Source organism: Sarcophilus harrisii, chromosome 5 (assembly GCF_902635505.1).
Source record: "Sarcophilus harrisii chromosome 5, mSarHar1.11, whole genome shotgun sequence".
NCBI classification, from domain to species: Eukaryota; Metazoa; Chordata; class Mammalia; order Dasyuromorphia; family Dasyuridae; genus Sarcophilus; species Sarcophilus harrisii.
This window is the reverse complement of record NC_045430.1, coordinates 6,740,372-6,759,634: the sequence shown is the minus strand read 5'-3', so window position 1 is coordinate 6,759,634 and position 19,263 is coordinate 6,740,372. Positions and strand designations below refer to the sequence as shown.

At 52.0% G+C, this 19,263-nt stretch overlaps 1 protein-coding gene across 3 annotated transcripts; it reads right to left on the bottom strand.

The window, feature by feature from the left end:
* Window positions 1-19,195, bottom strand: LOC100927696 (angiopoietin-related protein 5). Of its 3 annotated transcripts, none has more exons than XM_031940944.1 (7): window positions 19,049-19,195; window positions 16,449-16,540; window positions 11,761-11,794; window positions 10,910-11,001; window positions 10,313-10,439; window positions 9,401-9,586; window positions 1-900 (listed from the first exon to the last, which is right to left on the bottom strand). In XM_031940944.1, exons 1-7 carry the CDS (start codon window positions 19,077-19,079, stop codon window positions 857-859), a joined length of 606 nt encoding a protein of 201 aa, XP_031796804.1. In that variant the 5' UTR covers window positions 19,080-19,195; the 3' UTR covers window positions 1-856. The 3 variants fall into 3 exon arrangements, with proteins under 3 accessions (XP_031796804.1, XP_031796802.1, XP_031796803.1); XM_031940942.1 differs by lacking the exon at window positions 1-900 and adding an exon at window positions 4,654-5,167; XM_031940943.1 differs by lacking the exons at window positions 1-900; window positions 19,049-19,195 and adding exons at window positions 4,654-5,167; window positions 16,882-18,498.
* Window positions 19,196-19,263: the final 68 nt, after the last annotated feature.

The window sequence follows — 19,263 nt, the reverse complement described above, 5'->3', positions numbered from 1 at the left end:
GGTATGCACAGTTTGATAACTTTTTATATCTCCTTTTCTGATATCCCCAGTTGTTAGGGCTTTATTCCCCTCTCCCGTTACTGAACTGTGTACGTGTTGTGTTCTCCAACAGAATATGAGCTCCCTCAGAGCAAGAACTGCTTGGTTTTTGCATGTGTGAGGCTAGTGAATGACAGAATGATGCATCATATAATAGGCTCTGAGTTGGGCTGAATGTCCTTGTGAAAGCTTCAGTGTTTTCCAGGGCCACTGGGACAAATGCTTCCCTGTCTTGGGGGTCCCCGTGCCCTGACTCTCCTCCGAGACTAATGGGGAGTGGATGGTTCCCAATTTTTTTCCTTCCATTGGTAGTGATAAGCAGGGCATTTTTGATCAAAGTCATGACTATTTTCTCCTCTATCAAGGAATGTAAACAAATGAGAGTCCTCATTGGAAGAGACCCTTAAAGGCTGTATTTGAATGTACTAAATCAAGTGTTTACCCCTCCCTCCATCAACGGACATTATATATATGGAGCAAAAACATGGGGATATGCCCGCAACCTTGTCCCCACCTGGGGCACATGTGCTCTGGTCCCTCGTTAAAGGGGCCAGATTAAAGACTCCCAAATTCTGGAATCTCAGGCTGGGAAAACCCATCTCAGGATCCACAGTGACCTGGGCCTAGGAGGAGATGCCCAAGAACAAAGAGGAAGCTAGGGTACTGCAGTCCCACCCAATCCTCCTTAGCTGCTGTTGGAGTGGGGGGAATATTCCTCTTCTTCCTTCCCTCCCTCTCCCAGCTAGAAGTCCAAGAAGCTGGTCTGGCTGTGTCCCATCTTGTTCCCTGTAGCCAACAAGAGGGCAATCCTTCCCGTTCAGGTCTCCTGTGCTTTCCTCAAGCGGTGACGGTGCTGGGCGCCTGCGAACAACAGGATTTGGTAAAACAGCAGCTCTGGACCAGAATAAACTGTATTTGAATGAACAATGGTTCCCACACTTGTTTATGAGCTAAAATTTCTCTAAGACCAGGATCTGATTTCATTGCCCCCTTTTTATTTTTTAAATTAATCTGACCTAGAATTTCATGGGTGTGAGGACTTCCTGCTGGGTAAAGAACCCTTGACATCCCTGCTCCTTTGAGTCGAAACAGAGTTTGAACAGAAAGTGACCCAAATCCGGACTCTCCAGCAGGGCCAACATTTCCAGCTCTGTTCACATGGACGGGACAGCCGACCGGCCATCTGACCCAAGCTCTCCAGCTGTAAGGGAACAATGTTCCCTTATGGTGAGTGGAAAATGGCTGTCATGGTCCCGGTGCACGCAAAGGAAACTTGAGCTCGTCACTTGAATATGAGCTTGGGAGAGAACCTGAGCTCGTAGGCGGAGTTGGTCACTCTGCCAGGAAAAGTGGGGCCTTTTCCCTGATTTCGTTGCCCCCTCCTTTTATTTTTTCCCTAACCTTTAACGTGCCAGGTTCTACCACACATGGGACCTGAGAGTTGGGCAGGCAGAACCAGCCCAGCAGGGGGAACGGGGTAACATGGGGCTTTCCAAGGGGAAGACCCTGGCACGAGGGCTCAAGTGAGGCACCTCCAGGGCCATTGGGAGCTGCCATGTCTCCCAAGAACGGTGGAGGCAAGTCTCAAAGTGGGGGTTGGAGCCCCAGGGAGGCGCCAGCTTTTGACTGGACAAGAGCTACCTAAGGGGAAGGAGACCCCCTTCTGGGATCCCCCCTTCTGGGGATGGGTATAGATGAGGTACAGGAGGACCAGCTGAGCTACACACCGACCACAGATCGGGAAGCTGGAGTCACAGACCCTCAGGCCAGGAGGACTGCTGGGAAATTTTCCCTGACGTTGGCCCCAAGTCGGTCATTTTGTAACTCCCATCCATCCTTTTGGGTTCAGGACCACCCAGAAACAGCCCGATTATCCTTCTTTAGCGTGGCAGCTCTGCAAATAACTGAAAATGCTCGTGTCCACCTTGAGGTCTCCCCAGGCCCAATATCTCCTGTGCCTTCAAGTCATTTAAGGTCCTTCACTATGTTGGCTGTCCTCCTCTGGACCGCGGGGAGGAGATGTGATTCCCTTCCTTCCCCCAGTTCAGATGATACCGTCTAGACTAATAATGTCAATCTGAGATAAAGATGGAGGACCCTGGTACATGAAGACCACAGCAAGCACAAACTGACCAAGGAAAACATTTGTTAACATTACTGACGTTTTATTGTGCTTTTATTTATTTTGTCACATCTTTCCCAATTGTATTTTAATCTGGTTTGGGCTGAATGAGGAGTGTTTGGGAACATTTCTGGTCCAAGAAGCCATTCAACATATTATTGAGATGTAACTATTTCTTGTAATATATGTGTGTGTGTGTATATATATATATATATATATATATATATATATATATATATATATATATTTTGCTGAGGCAATTGGGGTTAAGTGACTTGCCCAAGGTCACATAGCCGGGAAGTGTTAAGTGTCTGAGGCCAAATTTGAACTCAGGTCCTTCAGACTTCAGGGCTGTCTTGTAATATCTTTATGACGGCAAATACCTCTCTGAATGAAGGCAGAAACACAACTGGCTGAGAAAACATTTGGCCACACCCCCTTGGTGGCTTTAAAAAGCTAAGCCAGGACAGTCTGAAATTCAGAGACATTGGAAATTGCCTGTAGAACAGACACAGGGCAGAGACCAGGAGAGAAGTCTATTCAGTTTTTTTCAGTCATATTCAATTCTTTGTGACCCTATTTGTGGTTTTCTTAGCAAAGATCCTGGCGTGGTTTGCCATTTCTTTATTCAGTTCATTTTACAGATGGGGAAACTGAGGCAAAGAAGGCTAAGTGACTTGCATAGGGTCACACAGCTAGTAAATGTCTGAGATCATATTTGAATTCAAGCCTTCCTGACTCCAGGCCCAGTGCTCTATTCACTGCACCATCTAGCTGCCCAGCCCCTATACTGCCATATTATAGCTTTGAATTTGACCAGTTGGAAATAATATATCCCAAGGGACGTGAGACACACTTCAGAGAGAGATACTAAGATTCATGAGAGTTAGGTTTAAAAAAGCCTTATTCTATTTTTGTTGATAAATCATCTTTATTTCCAAATATATTTCCATCTAGTTCGCAATAGATCACTAATAATAAAATTGAAAAAGAAAGGGAAAAAAAAGAAACTCAGTTCAGGAAAACCAATTTAAAAAACCAACAGTGTCTCATAGTAAGTATATCTCTGCACATACGGACACCCATGGTCTCTCTTCTCTGGAGAGTCAGGTAAAACTAATTTCAAATCCCAGGTCAGATTTACCAGCTGTGACCCTGGGGAAGTCAATCAACAACTCTGAGTCTCAGTTTCCTCACTGGTAAACTAGGGATGGGGCAGTAGGTGGCTCAGTACTTAGCACACGGGGCCTGGAGTCAGGAGTGCAAATCTGACCTCAGATGCTTACTAGCTGTGTGATCCTGGGCAAATCAGTTAATCCCCGTTTGCCTTAATCCACCAGAGAAGTAAACAGCAAACAGCTCTAGTACCTTTGCCAAGAAAACGCTATGGACACGATTGGTGTGCTGTAGTCCACAGGGTCGTGAAGAGTTGGACTGAACAACCACAAAATAGGGTTGTTCAAGGAACAGTGGAGACATAACTGAGATATGGAGAGAGGGCACTTTGGAAACCTTAGAGTGCTATTGAGAGGTGGATTTTTGCCCTTGTTTTTCAAGCTTAACACAAATATTTGTAGGCATTTTGTCCTTTTCTGAGTTGGCGTTTTGATCTTCCCTGTCCCCGTGGTAGTTTTTTATGGTCAGTGTTCTTTCTTTTTTTTTCTTGCTCGTTTTCTTTCTTTTTCCTATTTCGGGACTTTTAAAGTCAAGCTCTGCTCCTGAAGCACAAGCTTCCTGTGCAGCTTCAAGCTTTGCCTTTGAGCAGTGGGTCGCCTTGTGTACTTGCTCATAGCACTGGGGGTTGCCTGACTCAGTCCCACCGGTTGTTGCCTACTTTCCTGGACTGGCAGCTTGCCTTCTGCATTGGGACTCGAGGCTGTCCCACCGCTGTGCTGTGTTACTATTCTACTGAGCCAGGATTAAGGGGTCTCCAATGATCCATGCTGTGATTAAGACCCTCCCACTGGTTTTCCTGGTCACTGTCTATGCTGGCCAGTGTACCACTTTCACCCCGTGAAAATGACCTTTTTTGAAGTCCTCCCAACCTATCTTAGCTGCAAAGTTGTTTCATTCTGTCTCTTTTTAGGCTCTGTTGTTCCAGGATCTGTTCAGAGGCGTGATTCCATGTTGTTTTCAGAGGAACTAGGAGAGCTCGAGAAGCTTCCTGACTTCATTCACCATCCAAACTGTTTGTTCTTAACTTGCTGTGTGATCCTGGGCAGGTCACTTAACCCTGACTGAAGAAGGGGAAAAACTGTATCTCCTTTGATTAAATCCACTGGGGAGTGGATTTTGGTTTGGTACCTGTGTGTGACAGAGACATTTCATGCTCGGTGTCTCTCAAAAACTAAGAACCCTGCACTGTAACAGTAGCCAGGACCTGCTCCTCCTCAGTCCTCTCAGATCACAAGTTCCCTGAGGGCAGGGCCTCCTCCAAAGTCTTATTACCACCCTCCTCCCCCTGTCTTTCCCTAGAAAACAGGTAGATTTAAGTAGGCAGAACCAAGGAAGGGTGTGTAATATCCACTTTTATTGATCATTGCCCAGTATCTACAGCAGACAGCCCCCCAATTTCTCAGTCCCATGAGATCACACTGTCATCCCCAGGCCTCCTCTGATTGGCTCTCTGGGCCGGCCACCTTTCTGATCTGCTTCTGGGGGCAGCTGGAAAGGCCCTTGGCTCCTAAGCCTTAGTTGCAGCCTTCTTGATGGTCTTCACCTTCATCTCGGTGGCCTTTAGGGAATCAGTTGGGCTCCAGGTTCCCCAGTGGATGTCAGAGCTCCAGCTTTTGTGGTCCCCCTCAGGGTGCCAGTCCCCATGGAGGTTGGCTTCCCCACAGTCGCTGAACCACCAGCCTGATCCCCCATGCCACTGGCTGCACTCATTGAAGGCTATATCCCCGCTGAGACAGGGGTTGCAGGAGTCGTGGTCCCTGTCCAGGGTGCTGAAGGCAGTGCCTTCCTGGGTGGCGGCTCCCGCCCAGTTTTCACCACGGAAGGCGTCTCCTGTACGGAAGAGCAATGGTTGGGACCATGGGCTCTGGCCCGGAGCCACCTCCTTTAAGTCTCACAGAGCCACCCCCCAGTATCTTCCAGATTGTAGCTTTGCAACCCTCCATGAGTTCAGGTACTATTTGTCAATCACCCCATACCAGGTTCATAAATTCGTTCTGTCTCTGACCAGTGAGTGCCAACCAGGGCTACTTTCTCTGTCTGGAACGCAGGCGCTGAGTCCAGAACCATCTTCTCTTTTCAGGCCCCCTCTCTATTCCTGGTCCAGACTCACCTTGCCTATCACTCTATCTCCCCTCCCATCTGGGAGCCAGACTCAGAGGGCTTCCTCCCTGTGTCCAGGACCCAAATGCTAACCCCAGAGCCACCTTCTCTTTCAGGCTGCTGAGGGAGCAGGCCCCAGGGGCTGACTAGGACCATCTTTTTCAGCCTTGGAGCTCCTCTCTCCTCCTGTCCAGGGTTCAGGCTCAGAGTCGTCCCCCTGCCTCTGTCCAGCTCCTTCCCATGCACGGATGGGGCTGTTCTCTCTGTCTGGACCCAGGCCCCCACCCATGCTCCACTGGGGTGCAGGCACTGGCCCAGTCAGCCTGCTTCTCCCTTTCCCTGTCTGTGACGCTCACCCCATCCTTTCTCCACTGTCCTGTATGACCACCTGGCAGTATAACTCGAGGCCCTGTGCGATTTAACATTTTCCTCCATTACGTAAGCCATTTAACACACGTGCAAGACTAGACACAAGACTAGGAGGGAGAGGCAGCTCATTGGATAAAAGGATAAAAGGATTAACTGACAAAACCTGGCAGACAAAAGCGCCAAACAGAACCTAGTAAAACGTACTTCAACAGGGATTAAATGTGGAAAAGTGTGCATTTGGCCACCAAAACAAAGTCCCAAGTGTCAGATGAAGGAGGAGGCAGAGATAGAGAGCAACTGTTATGAAAAAATTTTTTTCTGAATATGTCATGAAAAAATTGTTATGTGGTAGACCACAATTTGTGTACCAGTCAGAAACATGATCTGGAGGCCAGAAAACCCGTGGGCTCTCAGGCTACATTACGAGCTTCTAGGAGAAAGGACGTAACAGACCCTCGGTACTCCAATCTGGCCAGACCACATCTGGGTTACAATTTAAGGCAGTCATGGAGTCTCCAAGAGAACCAAGTCCTTGTGATGGGGAACAGCTGAAAGAACCAGGGTTGTTTGGGCTGGAGAAGAGAAAACGTGATGGGGTGACATGCTGGGAGGCTGGGTTTGGGGAGTGGGGAATGAGAATTGTTTCCTAATTCTGAGAACTAGTCGTGGGCTGCTCCTCAGTAGGGATCTCCAAGCAGAGGCTGGAGGACAGGGACGTCAGCCATAAGGACTAGATGGGAACTTATTGGGAATTGAGAATGTTCCTTCCAACATTACACTTAAGTGCTCTCTCAAATCCTGACCTCTCCTAAATTCCCTCTATCTGGCAAAGGGTCCGACATCTTTCCTAAGTCTGGATGACCTTAGTCATCTAGTCACTCTCCTTCACCCCTAATGTCTAATGGGTGCTAAAACTTGATTCTTCCTGCCCCAATCCCCTCCTTGTCACTCCTTCAGGACCTTCTGGCACGTTCTCATCAGTCTCTCCCTTCTCCAATTTTTCCTCTACCCAGCTGCCAAAGGGACATCCCTAAAGCTCCAATGGCACCACTCCTCCACTCAATAGGCTTCCAGTGACTCCCTATTGCTACTAGGAAATGCCTCCCTTTGGCATTGAAATAACCAGATTGATTCTGGCTTTTTAACTGATCCTATTTATGATTAATTAATATTGTCCCATAACTGCCCAAATCCTGATCCTTTGTCTCTGAACTTAATTCAGAATTGTAGCTGGTTAGTCATGAGTTAAGTTTAAAAATCCAATTCCTCTGCTCATGGCTGTTCTATTCTTGACTGAAGGAAATCTGTTACCCTTGAGGGATGCAGCTGGATGCCAGGGAGTCTGGTCTAACTCTTTGCTGAGTACGTGGCCCGGCACACGGTGGGGCGCTTCATAAGCACTGAATGGATGAAGGCAAGACCAGTACTGAGGGATTGGGGAGGCCCTGCCCGTCCAACATGGATCTTCAGTTCTATCTCTAGCTCCTTCCGAAGAGTCTCCTAGGGTCCTGTCTCCATCCTGTCACCTTTGCCTCTTGGAGTCCCTTCCAGGCTTAGCTCAAGTGTCCCCTTTTTACAAGAAGCCTAGGAATGATGCCCCAATCACTGTATTTTGGGGATTTATAGTCTGACGATATTTCTCTGTGAAGTTGTACCCCCCCCAATAGAACAGAAGCTCCCCAAAGGTATTGTGCTACATCAGCATCTGGCCTGTACTTTATAGTAAATAAGTATATATTACTATATTAAATATAGTAAATAAGCACACTCTAGCTTGACCTCAATGGTCTTCTTAAACAGTAGGAACCAGCACGCCCCGAACACTGGACATCACAGCTTTCAGGGAAGCCTACAATTGTGTTGGACTGCCAGCTCACACTGCTAACACACGAACTTGGAGTCTACTGCGACTGCCAGGATCTTTTTCAGATGAATGGCTGTCTAAACATACCTCTTTCACCTTTTACTTGAGAAGCTGATGACTAGAACCCAAATATAGGGATTTATTGTTACATTCTAGTCTACAGAAATCTTTTTTGGGTCCTGATTCAAGTATCCAATATATTAGCTGCCTCTAACTTTAGGTCATCCATAAATGAAAGAAGTATTCCACCTCTGCCTTTATTCAAGTAATGGGTAAAGATTCTGAATAGTTTATGGCCGAGGGCAGATCCCTGGGATGCTCCACTTAGAGACTTTTAGGAAGGTTAAACTATTATCACTCTCTGAGTTCAGCCATTAAACCAATTCCAAATACACTGAACTGTGCTATCATCTAGTCCACACGTGTTTACTTCTTTGTCCAATGCTCTAATGATAGCATTAGAATTCTCCTTCTCCACCAGTTTATCATCCTTCTTCTTTTTAGACAGGTTAAACCAATTCCAAATACACTGAACCATGCGACCATCTAGCCCACATGTCTTTACCTCTTTGTCCAATGCTCAGTTAAAATCTGGGCTAATGATAGCATTAGAATTCTCCTCATCCACCAGTTTGGCTTCCTTTTTTTAAAGACAGATTTACTAAACCTGCCTAAAAAAGAAGGAAGTTAATCTGAACATCCTGGTTCTTTGAGGTCACTGCTTCCTTTTCTAAGTATTCATTAAGCATTCTTTTTTAAAAAAAATCTTCTAGAAAGCTGGCAGGAGTCAAGCTCGCTGACCTATAGTTTGAAGACTGTTCTTTGTCTTTTGTTTCTTGAAAATCGGGACATCTGCCCCAGGGCCCCCGGAACACTCCCCCTCCCCAATTCCCCATGACCTTTCGCCAATAGATGCCATCCCATCTGTTAGTACTTCTCAGACCCCGCTGAATTTATCCAGGGCAATTAGGGACCCCTATTATCTCCTTCCTTCAATTCTGTTTGGACTAAAAATGTTAGTCATTTTGCTTCTGCCTTTTCCAGGTCAAAGATCACCCTTTTTCTCAGATATGGTGGAATCCAGACCAAACCAGTCCTGTCTTCTCTATCTTCAGCTCCCATCCCCCGCAGGAGGCCAGTCCCTTCACTACAGAAACACTGCCTTGTTCCTTCTTGCCGGGCGAGTTCATTCGGAGCTCTCGTGCTTCACATGCTCTCTGACCCAAGGTCCTACCTTACGTCGGTCCGGAACATTATCCCTCCTCTTCTTACCCTCTCGATTTCTACTCATCCTTTTAAACCCCACACTTATGTCACCTCCTCCGGGGAGCCTTTGGTGAATGCCCTCCTAAGGAATGACCTTTTCCCTCTGAACCCTCTCTGATGGGCTTATCATTGTAATGTATGGGTTTCTGGATTTATATCTTATTCATCACCAACTCATTTGGGAACTACTCAGGCAAATTTTGTATCTCTCCCATGCTAAGTTCTGGGGAGCTGCACACAGAAGGAGCTTAATAAATGCTCACTCAATTACACAGGCAAATTTTGTATCTCTCCCATGCTAAGTTCTGGGGAGCTGCACACAGGAGGAGCTTAATAAATACTCACTCAATTACACAGGCAAATTTTGTATCTCTCCCATGCTAAATTCCAGGGAGCTGCACACAGGAGGAGTCTAATTAGTGTTTGCCAGATCCGACCACTTTAGAGGGCAGAGCTGGGCTCACCTGCATTTCCGGAGTACCTGCCCAGGGTCAGGGTGTAGAAACTGGCCGCGTCCCCGATCTGGAAGGAATCATAGAGGGCATGGCAGCTCTCGTTTTCAAAGCTGTGCAGGTCCACCCTGAGCTGGGTGCGGACGCCGGGCTGGTGCGTCAGGGAGTGAAGCTTGGCCAGGCCCAGCCAGTGCTCTCCTGCGAAGGGAGGGACACCCATCACGGAAGGCCGGGGCCAGGGAATCGGCCGGTCTTCGCCCCGGCTGCCACCTCCCCTGACAGGGATGCCCCTGGGCAGCAGGGATGGGCTCCCCTGACTTTGAGGGCTCTGGGACAGGCCTGCCCCGGAGGTGGTCCCTTGAGGCCCTTCCAGCCTCCGGCCTCCCCTCCTGCCTGCGCTAACCCTGGGCATCTCCTTCAGGAGGCAGCCTCCCACCTGCCGGCTCCTTACCCCCGGCCCCATCCCAGGCCGGCCCCCCGGCAGCCCTGACCCCAAAGGACCTGAGCAGGCCCGAGTGGGCACTCCACGAACTCCCGGGACTGCGGTGGGACATTCTGGGTTAGAGTTCTGTGGCAGAGGGGGAGACATATCTGACACGTTGCATTGTTCACCTCTGCCTACTGGACTCCCTTCCTTGGGGTTGTCTGATTTTTGGGGGGCTCACTGTGGGCATCTGTCCTTTGCTCCAGGGTTAGCCAAGGTTACCCAGTTGCTTTTTTGGGGGGTGTAGAAGGATCGTTCCCTTTTCTAGGTATTACCCACACTTATCTGCCCCCTTGATTCTTCCTTTGGGGGTTCCGAGTGGGGAGATGGGCCCTGCTCTTGGTGAGCCCCACCATGGCCCCAAGCAGTAGAGGTTCAGGAGTGAACGGGGGGCAGGACCCCCACTGAGCTGCCGCGCTGGAACTCTCCAGCCTCCTCACCTTCCACGTTGCCAAAACCATTATCGTACTCCCACCAGACTCGGTCAAAGGCCAAAGGCTTGCCGTTGCCCCCTGTCCGCCTCTGGAAGACTGTCCAGCCGCCATCTTCTTGCATGTCGCAGTAAACCTGGGGGTTACAAGGCATGAAGGGGGCATCCCCTCCGGCCCAGACTCCTTATAGGCTGTCGTCCCTGGCTCCCCTCCACAAGGGGGCCTCCTGACCGCCCCAGAAGCCCCTCCTGGCAGACTTCCCCATAAGAGGCCTGACCTCCCGGCCCTGGAACACAAGCCCGCTCCCCCCCTCTCCTTCCAGAGAGCACAATGGAAAGCACTTCCCCCTCCCTGGCAGGGCTTAAACACTGCTCCTCCTCCCAGAGCCCCAAGAGCCAGCAACGCCTGCTCCCACTTTATGGAGCAGGAAACTGAGGTTTGACCGCCCCAGAAGCCCCTCCTCTGTGCTCGTCCCCGCCTCCTTCTGTGAGCACTCCTAGCTTCCCCCAGACTGGCCCGCTGCAGGTGGTCTCCCTGCAGAGACCACCGCCCACCCCTGCAGGCCCTGGTATACAGTAGGCACTTACTAAATGCTGTCTAACTTACCTGGAAGGCGTCCGGGGCCCCCTCTGGCCTGATGACATAAATGTCGCTGGGGGACTGCGGATTGTCTGTCCAGATCTGGGAGCAGTCCTTCCCTGCGGGGGCCCAGAAGCAGAGCTGAGGACCCCTGCCAGGAGTGGGGCTGCCCCATCTTCTCCCCTCCCAAACCCCCGGAATCTGCCCAAAGGGCCGGGGCCCTGAGGCTGTTCCCTCTCTCCTCCTATCAGCTGTTAAGTGACCAGGGCCCTCAGAGATCATCTCCTGGATCCATTTACAAGGGGCAGAAAGCAAGGCTTGCCCAGGGGAGCCGAGATTCCCACTGGGGCCTTCTGATTCCAGAACTAGTAAAGAAATGGGAAACCAGGGCAGCTGAGGGGCGCAGTGGAGAGAGCACCGGCCCTGAAGTCAGCAGGACCCGAGTTCAAATCTGCCCTCAGACACTTAACACTTCCTGGCTGTGGGACCCTGGACTTAGCCCCAACTGCTTCAGCAAAATTAAAAAAAAAGAAAGAAAAAAGAAATGGGAAACTGGGTGGGGTCAACCCTGGAAGGCTTTCTGATGGAGGGGGCTTTTGAGGAAACTGGAGTATTAAGGACGTTGGACAGTTACTGTCCCACCCTAACCGCTGAGGCAAGGCCATTGGGGAGGAAGTCCATGGTTCCTCATGACCCAGACCCTGGGCCCAGCTTCCCAGGGGACGGTCACCTCCAGGTCGTCCCTGGACTTCGGTTCCAGTGGAGAGTCCAGCTCTCCTCGGGTCAGGCTCGAGGTCACGGTTTCCCTGAAAGTCCCTGCCCTAGGCCCCCCAACCAGGCCCAGACCACCTCCCCCACACCCCCGTCCCCATGCAGACCTTGCTCATTCAGCTTTGCATTTTTCACTGGCATCTGTGGAAGGAGAAGAAATGTAAGCCCCCACCGTGGCACTGGCAGCCAGGAGCCCCCAGCCATGGCAGCCCACCCACCACAGCAGGGAAGGGTTAGAGAGGGGGAGGAATCTGAGGGCAGAGTCCGAGCTGCCTCCCGGCTGAAGGCAACTGGCCTGCGACACAGTGGGTAGAGCGCTGGTCCTGGAAGCAGGAAGCCTAGAGGTCAAATCCATTCTCCGTGTGACTCTGGGTAAGTTCTGTCGTCCCGTCTGCCTCAGTTTCCTGATCTGTCAAATGAGCTGGAGAAGGAAGTGCAAACTACTCCAGGATCTCTGCCAATGGGGTCACAGGGGGTTGGACACGACTGAACAACAATTAGCTTTATTCCTAACAATCCGGTGGAAGAAGTAGTGGTGGGGGAGGAAGGGAGCACAAATATTCCTTTCTTTTCATAGATGGGAAAACTCACAAAGAGTTGTTTCCACATGGGTAGATTGGAACACAGACCTCTTGTCTCTAGATCTAAGGTTCTTTCTCGTGCTCCCTGTGGCCTGCTTAGACCCAAATAGCAGGGTGACCCTAAGGGCTTCCTCATGGCACGCCCACCCCAGCTGGCACAAATCCCAGCAAGGTGAGAGGCCCAAACGCTGAAATCGGCTGCAACAGCTCCCAGAAGGAATTGCAAGGACTGAGTATTTCCTCTTAACAAGGTGGGAGAGCAAGCTGATGTTTGCCTTTCCAGCAACAGAGTCACTATTACTAAGGCTCAGAACGCGGGCTGAATTTTCACTCCCTCTGTTGTTTGCTTGCATTTTGTTTTTTTTCCCAGTTTTTCTTTTCCTTCTTGATCCGATCTTTCTTGTGCAGCAAGATGACTATAAATATGTATACATATGTTGGATTTAACATATACTTTAACATGTTTAACATGTATGGGATTACCTGCCATCTTAGGGGAGGGGGTGGAGGGAAGGGGGGGAAAAGTTGGAACAGAAGGTTTTGCAAGGCTCAATGGGGAAAAATTACCGATGCATGTGTTTTGTAAAAAAAAAACAAACAAAACGTGCAGGCTGATCTCTTTTCCAGGGTCCAGTTTTCAAGGTTCGGTCAAAAAGCAGAACAGAGAAGAAAAAAATGAGAGATGTGAAGTAGGGCATGGAAAAGTAGCCTAAAATGTGCCAGCAGGTCAGGGGAAGGGCAAAAGGAGTGACAGAGGGTTATGATATCATCAAGAGGTCCAACAAGCATCACGTTGTCTGTTAAGGCTCTTGTGAAGACATCCTGGGACCAGAGGGGGAGATAAAGTGGACAATATCTGGGTGAAGGTCAAAGGAGAGACCAAAGACGCTTGTCTTGGAAGTACACTACAAACCACTTGGATGGGAGAAGGTGGAAAAAGTGCTGAAGAAACAGGTCATGATCCTGAAATGAAATCATGGAGGAGACGGGGCTCTTAGCTTGCCAAGAACCACATGTACCCCCAATATTCCAGACTCCTCCAGCTGCCCTCCAGGACGTGGTTTCCTCATCGGAACGTAAGCTCCTTGAGGGCAGGAACAATCTTGCTTGTTTGTGCTCCCATCCACGAGGCAGGCACTCCTGCTCATTCTATCCTTTCTTTTCTCTCTTCCTCTATCATCTTGCCCTCTTCTCTGCACCATTCCTCTCATCTATTTATCTACCTATTACCTCTCTAGTGATGGAGAACTTCAACAGACAATGAAGGGAAGATAGAACTCTTGTCAGTTAGTCCAATTGGGGTTTTCTTGGCAAAGTTGCTGGAGTGGTGTTTCATATCCTTCTCCAGCTCATTTTACAGATGAGGAAACTGAGGCAAATAGGGTGATGTGACCCCATTGGGGGTTTTCTTGGTAAAGATACTGAGTGATTTTCCGTTTTCTTCTCTGGCTCATTTTACAGATGAGGAAACTGAGGCAAATAGGGTGATGTGACCTCATTGGGGGTTTTCTTGGTAAAGATCCTGTACCATCTTTTATTTCATTTTCTTTTCTCTACCCAAGAAAACAACGCTCTGTGTACTGGAGAGAACAAAAATGGTCAATGAAGTGTGAGATGGTACCACAGTTCCTGTCACCAGGAACTCCGTTATGGAAGGAAGAGTCTTCCATAATCACTCTGCTATGTATCAATGACCTCAGAATAACTTTGTAGAATAGGAGAAATATCAGTATTGGAAAAGGATAAAAAGTGGTCTTGTTCTGCAAAAGATGGATGAGCCTAGAGTCAGCAAATTCTAGGCCAGTGAACTTGACTTTGATTCCTGGCAAAATTCTAGAAGTACCAAAGTAATTCATGGGTCCCTCCCAGTGATTGTTGAAAGGTCATGGGAGGGGAGCCCCAGCTTTGAAATGGGCAAATAGTCCCAATGTTCGATTTTCACACAGGAAAGAGGCGGGAATTTGCAAAGGAGAGGCCAGTGATCTGGACTACCGGCATTTTTTCAAAGGTGTGGTTGGTGAATATGGAGGAGCAGCAGCAATGATCACCAAGAGTCAGGAGGATTTCATCAAGAACCATTGCCCCATTTATAATCAGGTTTTCTTCCCCGAGTTACTGAACTGGTAAATCAGGCTGAGGACAGAGATCCTCATGATAGACCGTGATGGGCAAGACAACAAAACGAAGGGCTAACACTTACTGGGCTTTCAAGTTTGCAAAGCACTCTACGTGTCACTTCTCCCAAGTCCCTGCTCTGGGATACAGAGCCCTGGTGGTCCTCTGGCCCCTGATGTTCTCGCTCCCGCCTCCGCTGGGCGGCCCGGGCCCGGCACTGTGGACGCTGTTGGGCTGGGGCGGATGCAGCTCTTGTTTTTCTGGAGGGCCCCGACTTTTAGGGGACTTGCCCACCTCCCGCCGGATCTTTTTGCACATCACACCCCATGTAGAATTTCATGTTTTTCTCTATTAAGTTTCACTCTGGTTAACTGAGTCTGTTCATTGTTCTGGTCCCTTCGGATCTTAACTCTGTCCCCCAACTTGTTATGATTTACAAATCAAACAGCTCCAAGTCACTGCCAAAAATGTGGATCCCCGGGGCCCTCCACCAAGGCCCACCCTCCAGGGGGCCTGACTCAGGGTCTGATCATTTGGCCACCTAATTGTCCTCTCCTCTAGAGCCGGGTCACCATACCTCTTCCACAAGCATGAGAAATCTCAAATGTTATGATGAAAGCTAAATACGAAGTATCCCACCCTGATCCCTGGATCTACCAGGAAATTCCCTCCACCCATGAGTCTGACGGGTTAAGTAGGGGCTGCCTAGCCCTACACCCGGCATCGTTACATGCATCCCAAAGGGGATGAATCTAGTCCTAAAGAGTGGTCATTAACAGGTTAGTGCAAAATTAAAATGCTTAATAAAGAGCTTAGCATATACTAAGTGCTTAATAGGTGCTTATTCCCTTCCCTTCATGTCAACTTGGAGGGGGAAGGTCTCTTGGGAAACTTAAGGATCTAGGTTTAGAACTGGGCTGTCTTGTGTTTTTTTTTTTTTTTTTTTTTAATCCAGGCCTAAGCGTATTATTGGCAAGCTTGTCAAATTTAGGGGTGACAGGAAGCTGGGACAGAAGGTGGGCAGCCACCGTGGTAGAATATTGGGGTGCACTTAAGAAGGCTAATTCAAAATTCAAAAAATCAACGTGGAGGACGGGGCAGGGGCGGGACAACGGCATTTTGTCTGGAGAGCCGGCAGGTGGGACAGAGCAGCTGGAGGATCCCCATGGTCTCCGGGTGTGGGAGGAGAGTCTCTGAGCTTCCAGACAAGGGGGCGAGGGGGGCTAGACCCCACCTGGGACAATGTCTGTGTTCCGGGTGCCATCTGGATGACCCGGGCCACGTGCAGAGACAGACGGGGCTGGAGCCTCGGGGAGAAGGCTTGGGGCTTTCCGGAGGAGGGGTCTGCCTCGCTCTGCCTGGTCCCGGAGGGCGCAAAGGCAAGACCCACGTTAGGGCTTTGGCAAAAGCTGTCCCGGGGCGGCAGCCTGGCCCACCCAGAGAAGGCCGGAGGATCACCTGACTTCGGAAATCCGGCTGGGGGGTTAGAGAGAGAAGCAGGATGCTTCTGGGCTGCGGGTCTGGCTCCTCTGAAGGCCCAGCCCAGGCCTTGGCTCAGGGGGCCCTGGAAAGGGGAGCCGCAAGGGGTCTTGGGGAGCACCTGGTCCAACCCACTGAACTGCTGCCCCGGCCGAACAAGTTAGGAAGCTGAGGTCCCAGGAGGGCGGGGGCTCGACCAAGGGCCCGGGGCCCCGGGGGAGGAGCTGGAGGCTTCTCCCTATGCACCGGAGCTCCAAGCGGCCGTACTGGACACCTTCTTACCTTACAATCTGGCCAGCAGAGGCAGTAACGAAATCAACTGAGAAAGAAGGTATCGGATGACTGGGACGTGCTTAGCTCGAGCCTGACAGCTGGGAGCCAGCCGGCCACGGAGCCACAGGTCCGTCACCGGGGGACCCTACTGGGCCCATCCCGAGCCCAGCCCCTCCTGCTGGGAGGCTCGGAGCTCCCTGGGCTGGCAGAAGCGGGGGGACGCTGCCTCCTGGGAGGGGAGGGAGAAAGCGCCCAGGGCTGGGGAGAAAAATGGGGCTCAAGGAGCCACTTCTGAGGAGCCGGCCCAAGGGGAGAAGCCGGCCTGGGACACGGGCCAGGACACTCACCCGAACCTTCACCGTTGCTGAAGTGATGGACGGCCAGCAGAGGAGGACGATGACAAGGACAAAGCCCAACTGAGTCACCGGTGCCATTGTTCCTGGGTGGGAGAGATGGGGACTGTGGGTGCCCAAGACTGGGACCCCTGGCCCTGCTCCCTCTGCAGCCCTCCTTGTGCTCAGGGAGTCTGCACAGCCCTCTCTAAACTCCTCTCTCCTCCAAACTCCCAACCATCTGAGCCCCCTCCCCTTCTCTAGGCCTCCTCCCTTTATCTGAGCCTCTTCCTCTTATCTGAGCCCCCCTCTCCCCTTCTCTGGACCCCATCTCCTCCTCTAGGCCCCCTCTCCTTGCCTGAGTCCCTATGCCTGTGCCTGAGCCCCCTCCCCTTGTCTGAGCCCCCTCCCCTTCTCTGAGGCTCCATCCCCTCAGGGCTTAGCTCACGCTGCTTGGTCTCCTGCCTCCCAGAAGCCCTCTTGCCCCACTCTGAGGCTTGGGCTGTTTATACCTCTTGGGAGAGGCGGCATCGGGGCGGGGCAGGGTGGCCCCACTTGGCTTGGGCGGCACTTCCTACCCCATAGAGCCTGAGCGCCCGGTGCTTGGGCCGGGCCCACACAAAGGTTCCTTCCTCCTCTTCTCCCTCACATCTGGGAGGGGGCCACGGCTGCCCATCACTGCAATGACCTCAGCTGTGAAACGAGGCTCAGAGAGGGGCCCGCCCGTGGTCACGGGGGCCCGCGTTCGGGGATCACTGTCCCCTGCTGGTCTTGGGCCACCCTCCATATGTCCAGGCGTTGGCCTTAAACAGGCAGGAATGAAGGCCTAAGCAGAGCAAACCAGGGGGAAGCTGCATCTCCCCCAGTCGCTCCCTCCCAGGCCTGGGGGCTTCCTGCCTCAGTCCCTGCTCTCTGGCCTGTTGTTAAGCCTGCCCTGACCGCCACTGGCCGGCGCATCTTTCTGCACTCCAGACTCCCAGAGGCCCCGAGTCTGTCCCACTCCCCAGCACTGGTCCCACAGTGCCTTAGGCCAGGCTTTTCTCTCTGGGTGGGCAGGATCCCTGCTGGGGCCCCTTGGGACAGCGTCCCTTGGCCTTTGGCCCCTGGTGACCCCCCCTACAGAGAGATCAGTCTCGAGCCCTTCTTTCACCCTCCGTATGGACCCTGAGGTCCCTCCCAAGTTCCAGGAAAGTCTGTGGGATCATCTTTCTGCAAGGAGGGGTGCTGGGCAGGAAGGGCAAACTCTCCACACTTGTTGGGAACAAAGGTAACCATTGACCAATCCCTGGGGTGTGCTCCATCCTCAACAAATCCTTTGACATCTCAGCTCAGCTCAAGGGGACCCAACCCTAAGTCAACACAAGCCAAGCATCTCCTGCAGCCAAGCAGAACCAGGGCTGGGTGCTGCCCGACCGAGGGGGCCGCAGGGCCTGGGGAAGCCCCGAAGGCTGGGTCCCCGGCCGAGGAGGAGGGGGGCTCCAGCACCTCCAGGAGAGGCCCTCAGGCCTGCCTGACTAGGGCTACGGTGGAGGCCCCTCCAGAGGCCCAGCAGAGGGTCTGGCCTAGGGCCTGTTGGGAGAGGGCCAGGGGAGGCTCAGGGCAGGAGGGCCCGGGGACCCAGCCGCAGCAGGAGGGCGCTCAGGCCAGGAAAGAGAAAAACTGGTCAGGCTGGGCTAAGGGTCGGGGCCTCCGGGGCCCCCCGAGGTGTTTGGCCCACCCACCTTTCCCCTTCCTCCCGTAAACACCCGATGGACATTTGAGGACGTTGGTCCCCGTCCTACAGCTCCAAAAAGGGGCTCCCGCAGAACGCTTCTTCCCGAGCCCAGATTTCCCACTGCAGGGGGGGAGCACCGAGCGCTGGGGGATTTGTTAAAGAAGCAACAGCCACGTTGCTCCCGGCCCTTCTGGTCAGACTCTCGGCTTCCTTCTGCACCCATTAGCCTGCCTGTAATTCCTAGTGCATCCGTTGGATCCAGGGAGAGAGTCACCCCAGACCAGCGGCAGGACAGCCACTTGTGGGAGTGGTGGCCCGGGAAGGCATCGGTGCCGTCTGAGCCCCAGCGCCCACAGCAGCGAGTCCTCCCCGACGTCTCCTCCCCCCCCCCCCCCCCCGGCCACCTGCTGAGCTTTCCTGGGCCGTGGCTGCTGCAGGGGCTTCAGCCTCTCGGAGCCGCGGTGAGAGCCCAGAAAAGGGCTCAGCGGCCCCTACCAGAGGCATGGTCCCCCTGAACATCCCTTAAGTAGCAGCCCAACCATTCTGCCCTGGAAGATCCCAGGGGAAACATGAGAAAAGCAACATGGGGAGCACCAGGGGAACGAAGGGGCCAGTGGGTCAATGCGGGCAGTCAGGAGGTCAGAGGTGAAGGTTCAGGTGAATGGAGGAGGGCCAGAAAGCAGAGACTGGAAGTGCGGGGATAACGGAGAGGCACAAGTCGGAGGCAAGCGGCCAAGGTCAAGTCAGTCCTTTATTAATTGAACTGGATTGAGTCCTGGGACTACAGCAGACAGGGTTCCCTCCTCGTCACCTTCTTGGCTAAACTGGGCCTGTCCTTTCAGGGATCCCCCCACCTCAGCCCCAACCCTCCCACCTGGAGAGGACCCCTGTTCTCACCTACCTGAACAGCCCTCCTTGTCCTCTCCAGCCATCTAAAACCCGGCCCAGCTCCCGGCCTGCCGACTCCTGCAGGACATAAGAGTTCTCGATTATTCCATGGGCCCCCTCTCCGGCCCCCTGGTGCTCAGAATGTCCCCGGGTCAGGGGCTCTTCCCCTTCCCATCCCCCTGATGGGCCTCCAGTCCCAATAGCTCTACTTTGGGAGTCCTGTTCAAA

Bases quoted from the DNA above. Each gene is read 5' to 3' on its own strand.
- LOC100927696 (XM_031940942.1), bottom strand. From the start codon at position 19,079: ATGGCTGGAGAGGACAAGGAGGGCTGTTCAG. The intron at 16,541-19,048 runs GTAGGTGAGAAC...TCTCCCACCCAG, and splicing joins GGACAAGGAGGGCTGTTCAG to GAACAATGGCACCGGTGACT. The intron at 10,440-10,909 runs GTAAGTTAGACA...TGTAACCCCCAG, and splicing joins GGGCCCCGGACGCCTTCCAG to GTTTACTGCGACATGCAAGA.